The sequence below is a fragment of the Pristiophorus japonicus genome, chromosome 11 (assembly GCF_044704955.1).
Source record: "Pristiophorus japonicus isolate sPriJap1 chromosome 11, sPriJap1.hap1, whole genome shotgun sequence".
Classification (NCBI taxonomy): Eukaryota; Metazoa; Chordata; class Chondrichthyes; family Pristiophoridae; genus Pristiophorus; species Pristiophorus japonicus.
In genome coordinates, this window is record NC_091987.1 from 218,434,577 (window position 1) to 218,449,408 (window position 14,832).

A 14,832-nucleotide genomic window follows, 5' to 3' on the forward strand; every position below is an offset into this window, starting at 1 on the left:
TAAATAAGCTAGCTTTTCTGTTTCTGATCGCTATTCAATGATTTATGCCGGAAAGCCGTCGGTCTGGACCCAAGCTGAAGCGGTCTGGACTCTCTCATGCAAAATGGCCACTTGGGCAAGTAAGTGGAGGGAGGCTGCTGTTACTGAATTCCAGCAGCAATCACCCCTTCAGAGAAAAGAGAAAAACCTGAGAAAATGAATATTTTGCTTAATTTTATAATCCAAGGATATAAATTTAAATGGAGTGCCTATATTGAATGTGGCGTGTGTCTTCTATGCACAGCATTGCTATTTGGATGATGTGGGGAATAGTCACTGCCTGTAATCCAGCATGAATTTGTGCCTTCAGAAGAGGAAAAGAAAGATGATGAAATTGCTTCATCAACCGTTTTATTTTATTTTAATTTTCTCAGATTCATCTGCACCTGAAAGACCTCCCAAGCCATTACCTCGCCGCATCAACTCTGAGCGCAAATCCAGTCCTAGTCGGTCAGACAGTTGTAACATGTCACAGCAGCAGCAGACTCTCTCAGCCGAGATCAACAGCCTCTTGAGCCAGGGCTACTCGTATCAGGATATCCAGAAGGCTTTGCTAATTGCACAAAACAACGTGGAAATGGCAAAGAATATTCTTCGAGAGTTTGTGTCTGTTCCTTCCCCTGCACACATTGCAACGTAGTCACCCCTCAGGACACTGCCTCCGGCAAGCCAGCGCTCGTGGTGGGGTCTGATATAAGCTTCGGCTTGAGTGACTCTGTGCCTCGTCTAACCTTGCCGCCTCATCAATTTGAATAATCAGGTCTGTGCAATTACTGAAACACTGAAGGACAGTAGCTCCTTGCCTCGTTTCCATTCCAGTTGTGGGCTTTTTATATAAAAAAAGAAAAAGTTTATATATGAAGGTATTGTTGAGATGTCTGACCTTGACAAAGTTGCATTCTTGAGAGCAATTATCATGTACCAAGTACTATTGCAATCCATATAAAACTGACCCCAATTGGTTCGTTCATGCATAACTACCATAAATGTTTTGAGTATAATGTGCATTTCCACACCAGAAAATTCCAGAAGTGAATGTGCGTCACGCACGGCGATTAATTTTTTTCTCCAAATTGTAGCCCAAAGTTGAGAAGTATGTATGATACACGGGGTGTATCATATTCAAAGATTTATGGTATGTTGTATGCCCGTGCAAGTATTGTGCAAACAAAGTTGGAAGTGTTAACAGTGAGTTGGGATTCAGAAGTCATGGTTCCAGAGTAAGGAGCTTTAAAAGTGGGACCCTGCCTGGCCCAGTGTTGTCAGTAAATATCTGGCACTGGGATGTGCAGCTGCTGTTGTGGAACCAGGTTAGCACTTATGCCAGCCTGCCATTCAGAAAAACACACGGGGGGAGGGGTCTATTTTTGTACCAACAGGAATCATTTGCACAAAATAAAATATAGTTAGAAAGTTGTATTTATACAGTAGCTGGTGGGGTACATATGAGATAGAACTTTAATGTGAAAAGTGAATCCCAAAAGAGAATTAGTCCTCGGCCAGTGGCGCAAAGTCCTTGCCATAATTAAATCTGCAGTGATGGAATGGGTTTCCCTTAGTATTTGTAATCTATTATTTCCCCATTTAAAATACTTGTGCTGAACATGAGGCTTGAATAAAATGAGTAAACCAGAGCGGACAATGAATGGCAGATGGCTGCGATGTGATCAGCGCGACACTGATACTGAGCAGATATTCCAGCAGATTTTGGTTTATTCCCGGCTGATCCCTGATGAACACATCTTGGCTTATCAAGAAAGGGACCTGTGGGTTAAAAAATACTTGGTTGTAAATCATTGTGTGACAGCGCATTTAATCACAAGAATATGAGAAAAGTCAGGGATTGTAACTTGACCCATGTAAGCTTATCTTTCTCAAAATTAACCCTGTCCTTTATACCATTACACATACTTGGCTATTCAGTCCCAAACAAAAATGTACTTGTACTTCCTAATATACTGCTGCCCCGGGTAATTAAAAAAAAATTGGGTTGTAATTCTGACCGATTCTAATGGTTGTATTTTAAAAGAAATAGACAATGAAGAAGCCTTTTGTGTTTGGATTAGGGATTGTCTACATCAAGATTGAACAGAAACAACAGTCGGGGTGGTACAATTGGTCACAGCAACCCCAGACCAGGGAAGGGAAAAATCAGATTCTGATTGCTATCCAGTGACTCCTGCTGCTCTGTCCCTCTCTGTCTGTCTGTCTGTGTTCCCGAGCCTGCAAATGATCTGCGAGTGACCGCCAGAATGAACTAGCTTGAGTTTGTGAAGTATTAGAGCGATGATGGGGCTTGAACCCCAGAATGTGTCAGTATCTTCGAGAGGGGAGGTGAAACTGAACAGGAAATGTGTGGCATGTTGGAACAGGTACAGCTCGATCTTTAGTTAATTGCACTGGTCTAGTTATTCCTGTTCTGTACATGCCGAGTTGGGTAACTCTAATCCATCATGCTGCAGCTGCTGATACAGGACTCTGCCCAAAGTGTCACAGAGCACTCTTGTCAGCTAGAGCTTAAGAATTGTTTTCAATCAAGTGTGGAGATGTTGTAGAAATCTGCTTTCTATTAATGCTTTCAGTTCAAAATCTGATAAAATCAAGATAAAAAACGTTAACCTGCTACAGTAGTCAAGTGAGACTAACAGCAATTTTACTGGTGTACTTTTAAATAACTTCCCTACTTGCTCCATGCAGGAATTACTGTTGGAAGTAATGTTGGGTGCGATTCTTCACCGTGCTGTTGCGATCAAGTACAACCTGACCCGCTATTTACTGTGAAGTTCACGAAAGTGTATCATGGTGGTCATTCTGCGAAGAAAATATTAATACCTAATATAAATATTATAGAATCATACAGCACAGAAGGAGGCCATTCAGTCCGTCGTGCCGGTGCTGGCTCTTTGAAAGAGCGATCCAATTAGTCCAATCCCACTGCTCTTTCCCCATAGCCTGTACCTTTTTTTTTCCTTCAATTATTTATCTAATTCCCTTTGAAAGTTACTGTGGAATCTGTTTCCAACTCCCTCTCAGTGCATTCCAGATCACAACAACTCCGAACAACCACAGCTTCTCCAGTCTCTCCACATATCTGAAGTCACTCATCCGTGATACCACCCTGGTCAATCTCCTCTGACATCCTTCCTAAAGTGTGGTGCCCAGAATTGGCCACAATACTCCAGCTGGTACCTAACCCGTGATTTATAAAGGTTTAACATAGCTTCCTTGCTTTTGTACTCTCTTCCTCTATTAATAAAGCCATGGATTCGATACGCTTTTTTTTGCCAACCTTCAAAGATTTATGTACATACACTCCCAGGTTTCTCTGTTTCTGCACCCCCTTTAAAATTGTACCATTTAGTTCAGATTGCATCTGCTCATTTCACCAGTCTATGTCCTCCTGTTACTATCCTCTGCATTGTTTACTACATTTCTGAGTTTTGTATCATCTGCAAAATTTGAAATTGGGCCCTGCATACCCAAGTCCAGGTCACTAATATAAATCAAAAGAGCAGTGACCCCAATACAGACCCCTGGGGAACAGCACTGTATACTGTCCTCCAGTCTGAAAAACAAGCGTTCACTATTACTCTGTTACTTCATCAAAGATCTTGATCAAGTTAGTCAAACACACTTTGCCTTTAATAAATCTGTGCTCACCTTCATTTATTAGCCTATACTTTTCTAAATGCTAATTAATTTTGTCCTGGATTATTGTCTCCAAAACTTTCTCCACCACTGATGTTAGGCTGACTGGGCCTGTAGTTGTCTGGTTTATCCCCCTCCCCTTTTTTAAACAGGGGTATAACATTTGCAATCCTTCAATCCTCTGGCACCAACCCCATATCCAAGGAGAATTGGAAGATTGTGGCCAGAGGCTTCGCAATTTCCACCCTTATTTCCCTTAGTAACCTATTGATCAGTAGTTCGCTTGCCTGTTGTGTTTATTCATGGTATACACCATAAAACCTAAATTTGAATGCCAGGAAAATCCCGACATTCGCTTTCCTAAGAGATGCTTTTTCTTTCATTGTGGGTGTGTGTTTTGTAAATATTTTTTGTGGGCAGTGCCAGTGGAAGAGGTGGGAGGGAGTTGGTCCTGAACTGCCCAGCAGGGCACTTTGTTACTGCCCTAGCACTGCAAGCAGTGGGTGGCCAACTCGTGAAGCATGAACTTGGACTGGTAATCTGCTTTTAAAACCATTATTTTTTTGTACTGTCCAGCGGAAGAGTCAGTTTAAAGCAACGTTCGGCATTGCCCTGTGGCAGTGTTTTACCCTGGACTACTTTAGTGAGCTTTTGGAATACATTCTTGCAACCAAATAGAACAAATTAAACCAGGAAACAGAAAGAAATATAGTTGCATTACAGATCCCATTGTTGCGGTAGAGTTCAGTGTAAAAGAGCAGGAAAGAATCAAACCAATTTTAAAAGGCAGGAATATTATTAAAGATTTGGACTTGAGTTGTAGTGATTGATTAGCAAGCTGCCCCAACTTAATGTCTTCTGTAGCATTGTAAACTTGTCGACGTTCTGACTTGATTTGCACGTTGCTAAGTGTTCGAACTGGGATTCCGGTCCCTCCACGGTCCAGTGAGCAGAAATAGTACTGCAGTTCACATAGCAGCCCGTGGCGCTCCTGTTTTGGATATTAAAAGAAAACTGACATTGTACACTGCTCAATAAATCACTTTACAAATGTCCTTCACTCAAAAGTATTATGGAACTTTAAATCAGCTGCATTTAGCCCAATGGAAAGCTACTGTTGAAATATGTGGGAGGTGGTTTGTCCGGAGTTGACGTGATTCCAAGGTTGCAGGGATCGTTGTTTATACGTTGTCAAAAGCGCAATAGTTCTACTTTTGTTTACGTTTCTGCCCCATCAGTATGTTTACGGATTTTAGCAGGGCTAGAACAGGGATCAAATGTTGAAATAAAAAAATTATGGGATAGTACAGGAAGTTCTTTGATTTTACATTTGCAAAGATAAAACCAATTTTTGGATGAAAATTCTGGTTCAGGTGTTCGAAAGGTTGTACCTTGCAGGTAGCCATATGCAATTCTAACTGCATAATCCTGGGTTCCTATCGATTCTTCACCCATCCTTTCACACTCCAAGTTTGAGCATTTCCTTGAGATTGGCTGTTCCTTCACCTTGAGCTGCAGAATGTCTGACCTGAGGCAAAGTGCTGCTGTTTTAAGCCCAAACTGTGGGCAGTTTCTTCATTAAAGGAGTAATTTCTAGCAGTCTGATTGAATGCAAGGGTTTGTGTATTGTAGTGTAATGAAAGGTTGGCTTGGCTCTCCTTTTCCCAGTACTGTGCACACTGTCTAAATATTCTGGTTGATGTCAGGCAGAGTTGAACACTGGATGAGTATGTCTGTGGAGTCGAATTAATTGCTGGAATAGGATTTTCTAATGGCTTAATTTAATCATAATCTTGTCATTTCAGCACTGTTCAATTTTCTAAAATATATAATTACTTGGATTAAGAAGTATTTCCTATTATTTAAAGTTGTGATACTTTGATGCTTATAACGTGCATTGTAGCCAGTTTCATAGGCAGTTGATGAATCCCAAGATTGCCTGGTGTATTCTAACTGAAAGAGTCGCTGATGTATGGTGCCATATTTGGGGGGCATGGTAGGAGTCATTTAGTTATAGAGTCTAAATATCCAGTGACAGATTGTGCTTTAATGTTCATTGTTCGCTTAAATGCACCCTTTGTGTAGGTTGGATCTGTTTGCTGTTGTGATCATTTGTAATTATTGGTCAATGGTTGGCATTAATAACTAGATTTTTCATTTACCTGAAACACTGACAGAAAATTGTCAGTGCTGCACTTCAGTGTGGCTATAATTAAACAATACATAAGATTAAACATTAATATAAATGCATTTTTATTAGCAAAAGTTATGCAGTATTTTGGTTTCCCGGGAGTTGTGTAACTCATGAAATGAATAAATAGCCTTTCGGGTCATGGTGGCAACCATTACACTGTTGAAGATTTGTCGGACAGTGTCTGTGTGAATCTGGATTCATGTTTCCCAGGAAGGAAGGCCTGTCGGTTTGCAGCCTGCTTACCTGTGGAAAAATGTTCCTCTCGTCCTCCAGAGACATGGATGGATTATGGGGTCGATCTCCATTCGGAAAGCCTCCAGCAGTAGACATTTACTTTGTGTTTGCCATGTTTCTATTGAATGACTCGTAGTTATAAAATATATGAATATTCTCCCTCAACTGCTGCTTCTAGCACAGGGAACCTGGCCTGCAAATGTCTTTAAAGAGTACTGTGAGTTGAGTTCTCAGTTTCATTTTAATCCCTCTCTCTCCTCTCCCCCCCCCCCCCCCCCTTGCCCAATATCTCCAGGTAACATCACCCAGTGACTACAAATTGACCAAACTCTCACCAGTAAAGCAAATGAAAGTAGTCTCTGAGCTCCGGGCATGACATTTAGTCTGATCACAAGACAGCACTGAGCAGCGGAGGATGGAGCAGGTCACATTGCCCCACTGCAAGATTACTTCCCGGAGCCATCCATCTCTGTGAGCAGTGAGGCAGATGTTTCGGGGCTTTAATGATGTGTTACAGGGGCCTGGGTGCTTTCTATTTTTATGTTGCACCCCCTAGTTTAGTGGGAATTGAGTGGGAAATCCAGCTAGGAGGGAGACTGGTAACTTGAGTCAGATAATATTAAACCTACTAATTCATTCGTGCTTTCCCCAGCAGCAGGAAAGGTTTAGAGACCATTCATCATTTCATAGTTTGGTATGCGCTATTTACTGCTGCTTACTTTGTGTGAGGAAGGCACATTATTTCAATAAACGTTTGGTTTAAAAAGTATATATATTTTTTAATTAAGTTAATTGAGATTAAATATAAAAATGTAATGTTTTGAAAAGCCTGGGTTTAATTGTGTAATTGGTGGGCTTGGCCAGATGAGGGGGTTGGGACTTTAATTTTCAGGAGGAAACAAAATGCTAGTGGAATCTGTTCATGCTGTACCATAAAACTCTGCTCATCAGCCTGGAGATTTGAGATCTGGTGTTCTGACTTCTCCCTCACTCAGTTAATGCACTGTGGCTTCACACTAGCGCTATTAACGTGGCACCATATCATACCCGTTCAGTTGAATGAGCAGTGGGTCACATATCATAGTTCCTTTCACTGAATCTAAGCTGTGAACCATCGCTTCTGGGACTCTTGAAACTTTTGTAGAATCTTTCTTCTTCACTTCGACTTCAGGTGGTAGATTGTGATTCAGTGCAGATTTGGCCGCCTGGCCCTGCATCTCCCGAGCTGTGCTGAATATCCCAGGGGTATTGTATCGGGAAGGAACTTTGCTTTTGAGGTAGAGACCAATGGAGTGTGATGATGATTGCTGCTTGCAGATGGAAGGCAGAGCTGAGTCCCCAGCTAGCCACACTGCTGCCCGCTGACCACTGACTGTGATGCAGGATGTAACCTGTAGTTTAGTTAGTATCATTTTAATGCAGCTCAAACTTGAGCCTTAATGAACGTGTCACAGTTTACAAACCAGACATCTGTTTTTACATGCCAGAATTGAACTTGAGGTTGGGAATTCTGGCCCTAGATTGATTGGAGTTCAGGTCCAATAATACAAGACTCTTTCAGGTAATCAGGGTCACTTTTATATTTTAGGAAAGCAATTAAAAAAAAATATATATTAAAGCCTTTGACTTCTGAATTACTTGAATTTTCAGTGGCAATCGTTCAGCCTGTTTTTAACTGAGGTCTGGTTTGGAATTTTTTAATTTTCTTGTCCCAGTTTCAGAAATGGGCAGCAGAATATATGCTCCCCCCCCACCCCTTAATTTTTTTAAGAAAGCTTTTTACAAAGAGAGCACCAGTTTCTGTACTGAGTTTCTCATTGTGTAGCGTCATTATTTACAATCCAACATTAGTTGGTTTCCTCAGGATTTCAGGAAGGGTTACGTTTAGTCAATTCCGTGTAGAGTTTTGTGTATTTGGATCTGCAGAGATTTTCTCCTCTTCAAACTTTACGAGAGACCTCCTTCTGAGGAGGGAGCGAGGGTCAGTCAGTGTCCACGGTGGGTGTGACATGAAGTTGATTCAGAATACCAGAGCATATCAATCCGATTATTTGCTTGTAAGCTGATTCAAATCCTATTGCTTCATAGCCCGTTTAAAAGTGTTGATGTAAAATGGGCATTCTCCCCAAAGGGGCAGTACTGATTGATCTGCAGCGTTTGCTGGGCTTCGATTCTGATTAGCGCCAGATTCCTAGCTTGGTGGATCTTGTGCTCTCCAGTAATTTGGTGGGTGTCCAGTGAATAAGCAGGTTGTGGAAAAGTCATCTTGTGAAGTAAGAAAGGCTTGAATTGTGTAGTGCCTTATCACATCTCTCCGAAATGTCTGGGCTTCACACAATGAGTTATTTTGAAGTGCACGGACTGATAAGTAGGCAAATGCAACAAATAGCAATGAGATAAATGAGCAGTTTGTGTTTGGTTGAGGAGGGATGCTGGCCAGGATAAAAGTCCCTGCTTCTCAGAGTGCCGTGAGATCTTTTGACATCCACCAGAGTGAGCAAATATTGTCGTGGTTTCATCGAAAGAATGGCTCCTCCGACAATGTGGCACTTCCTCAGTACTGCACTGGAGTTTCAGCTTAGAGTATGTGCTCAAACCCCTAGTATAGGCCTGGAACCCACAACTCTCTAGCCCTGAGGTGAGAGTGCTACTAACTGAGCCAACCTGATTAAATAGCTGAATTTCACAGCAAGATGGGCTGCAAGTTTGAGCCATGGCAGCGATGAATTTCATCCAATCTTCTACTTGGGGAGCTCTCCTCAGCCCGCTGATCCTGGAGCTAGATTGGAGCGTTAACAAGTCTGGAAATTGAATGATTCCATTGTCACAACTGAATGAACTGCATTAGCAGAGAAAAGTGGAGGCAAGATCTCCAGATATGAGAGGAGCCCAGGGTTGAAATTATTTGTAGCAGCGACTATTTTCTGTAAATTGAATACAGGACTGTGGTTTGTATGTGATGTGACCTGAATACTTAAGGGGAGCCTGGTATGGTCCAGGCTGAGTTCGGCACTGTGCTGGATTTGGTTTGTAGTTTGCGAGCTTGGTATTGCTGAGGATGGGTGGGGGAAGGGTGTATGTTGGCACTACTGTCCCATACACACCAGCAAGGAACTACCAGAAGCTAACCAGCCTGCTCGTCACTAACCATTTGAGTACTCGACACCTTTCCAAATATGCACTTGCTTTGCCTCATAGCCTCCGTGAAAAGGATTTTCTGTAAATTTCTCTCAATGTTATAAATGTAGAAATGTACAGAACTGCAGGATGTTTAAGTCACGGTATTTTTATTAAATACTGTAATCTTAAGATTTTAATTTTAATTTTGGTGAAAATGCTACTGTGAGAGGTGATCTCGAACGCTTTCGATGATGTAATGAGAGTTGAGACTTGTCATGCGACTGGTCAGTTTCAACATCCATTTCAAGCAATGTGTCCGTTTCCTGAGATTTTAATTTGTTTTATTCTGCACTGATGTAGGACGATCTTTCACTTTGTTCAGGGTTTTTTGTGCTTGCAATATGTAATTTTTTTAAACTCCTAACCTCATGGCAGATTCTTAAAGTTCTGTGCAATTAATTTATATTCATTTAAGTGCTCTCTGACTGTGTTGGTAAGTGTTTTAAGAAATGGTAAATGGAAAGTTGCTATTGTGAAATAATGTATTAAATATGTACTGAAATCACACCAGCTTGTGTACAGCTTTTTATTGAGGGGTGATGGGAGCCACAAACATCAATAACAACCCTGGCAAAAATACAGTTCTGTGAAGGAAATACAGCTTGTTGTCTGATTGCCAATCCTTTTACCTGTCACTTCCAATTGTGGGTGCTTGTGCTCATCTTCCATCTCACATTTCTAATAAGCAATTCCTCTCTTACAGCCTGGAACTTCTCTCCCTCCCCGCTCATTCTCTCTTTCTCTCATCTGATAGATGATCCTTTCATCTCCAACCTCTCTCTTAACCTTTCTTATGTCTGTGTCTCTCTTTTCTCTCTCTCTCTCTCTCTCTCTCCTTTCTGTCTCTGTTTCTCTTTTTCTCTCTCATGCTTTATTTCTCTTTCTCTTTCTCACTTTTTTCTCTCTCTCTAATCAATGCTGCTATATAGTCAGTGGTCCTCTAAACTTCCCCTGTTCCTCCTCAGCTCCCCCTGTGTACATCCTCACCTATTGAAATCAAGTCTCCGATTCTAACATTCTTCCCCCGCGCCTCATCCGCCCTTGGTGATTGCAGTAGCTGCTGTCTCTTGTCTCACTCACCTTACAAAAGGACTTTCAGTACTGAAAAGTTCTACAGCTGAAATGTTAACTTGTCTTTTCTGTTACCAGATACTGACAGACTGCCTGTATATTTCCAGCATTTCCTGTTTTTATTTCAGATTCACACCTGTTTTTTCCCTTGCAGTTTGAATGGACGGATGGCTGAAGATTGTTGTGTCCACAGGCGGTTTGATTCTGAGATAACTAGGGTCTGACTTAGAAGTTGAGTGAGTTCATTCTAAAATTCGATCTGTCCTTGGTGAGACCACATCTGGAGCAGTTTACAGTTTTACATCAAATGACGCTGGCTTCTCACTCCAGGTATGTTGGCTCTACAATTTGGATTTCATTTTGCAACTGTTCACAGAATCTGGGACAAGATTTGTGCCTTGATGGATTCTTTACTGGATTCTCTCTAGCAGATCACAGCACACACAGGGTTAATGTTAATTATTATGAACTGGTTTATCGATCTGCATGGAATGTACAGTGTGGTCTGGTATGCTGAAACATTAATGTGGCCTGTTTAACCTCCATTGAGTGCATTTTGTTGAGCAGGTCCCTGATAGCTGGATAAGTGATAATTTCATGCAATCACAGATCAATGGGTTTCCCAGAAAAAGTATCCCGTGTAATTGACATCATAGGGATCCTTTTAAAATAACGGATTTGCTTGACCGCTATATCAGAATTTAAGGTTTAGGTCAGGCATGTGAATGTTGGGACCGCATTCTGTTGCAGTCCTGTTGATGGACAGCCCTTGACCAGGATCTCCAGGTTCTAGGCTTGTTTGACCGCCTAAATTTACCTCACTAATCATAACATAAGAAATAGGAGCAGGAGTCGGCCATACAGCCCCTGGAGCCTATTCCACCATTCAATACGATCATGGCTGATCTTCGACCTCACTTTTCTGCCTGTTCCCCATAACCCTTGACTTCCCTATAGTTCAAGAATCTGTCTATATCACAACCTTGAATATATTCAATGATTCAGCTTCCACAGCTCACTGGGGTAAAGAATTCCAAAGATTCACAACCCTCTGAGATAAGAAATTCCTCCTCATCTCTATCTTAAATGGGCAACCACTTATTCTGAAACTATGCCCCCCCTAATTCTAGATTCCCCCATGAGGGGAAACAGTCTCTCAGCATCAACCATGTCAAGCCCCCTCAGAATCTTACATGTTTCAATAAGATCACCTCTCATTCTTCTAAACCCCAATGACTATAGGGCCCAACCTTTCCTCATAAGACAACCCCTTCATCCCAAGAATCAACTGAGTGAACCTTCTCTGAACTGCCTCCAATGCAAATATATCCTTCCTTCAATACGGAGACCAAAACTGTACGCAGTACTCCAGGTGTGGTCTCACCAATACCCTGTGCAGTTGTAGCAGGACTTCCCTATGTTTATACTCTATCCCCCTTGCAATAAAGGACAACTTTCATTTGCCTTCCTAATTACTTGCTGTACCTGCATACTAACTTTTAGTATTTCATGTACGAGGACCCCCAGGGGTCTCTCCCACAGCATTCTATAATCTCTCTCCATTTCAATAATATGTTGATTTTCTATTCTTCCTGCCAAAGTGGATCACCTCACATTTTCCCACATTATACTCCATCTGCCAAATTTTTGCCGGTAATCAGTCTGCAGCTATCAGAATTGAGTCTTGTCAAAACTGTGTGGCAGCACCAGCCAAGTAAGTGTCAAGCAGCTCTGTTTACAGGTCAGGCACTGAGTGTTGGCGCAGGAGAAGCAGCTTTCCTATTTTTGACAGTTTGACATTAGTAAAAAATTTGTAATTACTGTAAGTATGTTTATACAAAGCAGTATTTTTGAAATTATTTTATGCTATATTCAAGATTATGTGGTGGCAGATATATTCCATTAAGCCAGCGTTCTTGCATTGACGAGCTCTCTGTTGAACACCTGGGACTCACTACGTTTATCTAAGAAAAGGCGCACTCCGCTTTTTAAGGAACCTGAGGCTCACTTGTGCAAGTGTCAGTGAGATCAACCCAGGGAGAATCCCGAGGAGTAAAACTCCAAAACAGAAAATAATCATAGACTCTTGCAGTACATACAAAGGCCGCCTGGCCCATCCAGTCTGTGCCACCTAGTGTATAATCCCACCCTCCTGTTCGTTCCCTCTACCTTTTAATATCTTCAAGCAACTAATTTGAGGAGTGCAGAGATTTGTGGGGGAGTGGTTGTGGAGCTGGCGGAGGTTACAGAGCTAGGGAGGAGCGAGGGCACGGAGGGCTTTGAAAATAAGGGTGAGAACTTTAAAATCGAGTCATTGCTTAACCGGGAGCCAACGTAGGTCAGCGAGCACAGGGGGTGATGGGTGAACGGGACTTGGTGCGAGTTAGGGCACGGGACAGCAGGATTTTGGATCACCTCAAGTTTACGGAGGGTAGAAAGTGGGAGGCCGGCCAGGAGTGCGTTGGAATAACCAAGTCTAGAGGTAACAAAGGCATGGATGATTACCTTAAATAACCAGCAAAGCCACAGGGTTTGCATGGCCTCACAAACATCAGTAAAAGTACCAGAGCCCCATAAAATATGGCTTATTCAGTCACTGCGTATCAGTTAGTTTCAACGTACAGATAGTATAAAGCTGTTGTTCACAGTATGTGCTTCACGAAGCAGGGACTAACTGGCCCGCTCCCATAACCAACCTATGTTATACTGTCAGCAGCCAGCAGAGGGAGTTGGTGCACTGCAAAGTGCATTAGAATCTCATTGACGACAGATACTGTTCTTTAAATAAATCACATTGCGGCCTCCTTGGTGATGTGATTTTCTGAGGCCTGTGCAGTGGGCTAGGTTCCCACCTGACTGATGCAGTAATGACGTAAAGGACAAATTTGTATTTGTATAGCGCCTTTCAGGATGTCAAACACTTCACAGCCAATCAAGAAAGTGTATGGAAACGTGACAGCTAATTTACAGTCAGCAAGATCCCACAAGCAGCAACGTGATAAATGACTAGATAATTCACTGATGTTGGTGAGGTAAATGTTGGCCAGGACACCAGGGAGAAGCTCCAGCTCCCTGAATAGTGCCATGGGATCATTACATCCCTCTGAGAGGGCAGAGGGGTCTTGATTTAACATCTCATCAGTCCCTCCGACAGTGCACCGCTCCCTCAGCGCCGCCCCTCCGACAGTGTGGCACTCCCTCAGCGCCGCCCCTCCGACAGTGTGGCACTCCCTCAGTACTGCCCCTCCGACAGTGCACCGCTCCCTCAGTACTGCACTAGTGGAATATTACAAATTTAAAAAAAAACTCTTTTCTGTACGGGGCTCGTGCACCGAAACTGTTGCACTTTGCAAATCTGACATATTGATGGTTTGGTGTACACGTCACTGATGCTGTGCAGGGGTACTGTGCACGGAGTGACCACTGGCTGCCCACTACCTTTTGCTGCACAGTGCTGGGTCTGATTTCTTTAATTAATGAGCTTTGTATCCTCAGACTTCTGCATACTTTCTAAAGGAGCCCAAATTGCTGCTTTCTGAAACCCGTACTGTTGGAGTCACCTGTTTGTGTAGTTCTGATTATGGCCTTCCCTCAAACATGCTGCCTGATGTTGTTCAGACTGTGGCTCTGAGCACAATCAAAAGTTGCTTAGTTTCACCAAAGCACAGATTTCAATATTAATTTTCCAGTTTCCTCCCGTCTCTTGGTGCTGCCTGGCACTGGGCTGTGTCACGCACCCCCCCCCCCCCGAGCCAAGGCCAAGCAGCCGTTCCTTATGTGTTGAACCTGAGTGATCGTGGGTTGGTGATCACAGTCAAAGTCAACCCGCCCCTCACCCAATGCCTCCACAAGTTGCTGTGGAATCACGATTTATGCCCCTGATATTCCAATCTCGGATGTGGCAACAGTGTCAGACGATTCTCTACGGGAAGGCTTGGATGGAGGGTGAGTGTCTGGAGCATCTAATGGTGGCTTCGAGTGACGCTGTCGGAGCGCTGGAAACAGAACATTTAAAGAAAAGAAAAAACTTGCATTTATATACAGCACGATTCACTGCCAACCATGCATGCACTGCAGTTTAGTCATTTTACTAACCCCTTAAAATAGGATGTGTGGGGTGAGGGAAAACTTGAAAGGAACGGGAGAGGGGCTTGGACACAGTGCCAGGGTATCTCGGCCAGGACCCTGAGAAGGGCTGGGATTAGATGACTGGAGATTATTTTAAATTGGACTGGGGGGACAGAGAGGCAGCATGCATCAGCAAGGAAGCGTGGGCGGGTAGGACTTGGTAAGGGACAGGATGGGAGACTATTGGGACTAGTAGGTTCTGGAGGTAAGGCATGAATGATGGAGGGATGAGGTGATGTACAGTCGGGAGGTGAAGTAAATGGTCTCGGTGATGGAGATCCTGGGTCTAGTAACAGACCTACAAATGGTGAAAGCCATTCACAAATGTGGCAGTGTTG

The 14,832-nt window shown here is 42.8% G+C and overlaps 1 protein-coding gene across 1 annotated transcript in view; it reads left to right on the top strand.

The window, feature by feature from the left end:
• Nucleotides 1–9,773, top strand: part of cbl (Cbl proto-oncogene, E3 ubiquitin protein ligase) — a 201,684-nt gene extending 191,911 nt beyond the window's left edge. Inside the window, exon 16 of the mRNA XM_070894563.1 lies at nucleotides 414–9,773. Coding sequence (XP_070750664.1) covers nucleotides 414–679 — 266 coding nt within the window. The 3' untranslated portion in view covers nucleotides 680–9,773. The remainder of the gene's footprint in view (nucleotides 1–413) is intronic.
• The last annotated feature ends 5,059 nt before the right edge of the window (nucleotides 9,774–14,832 follow it).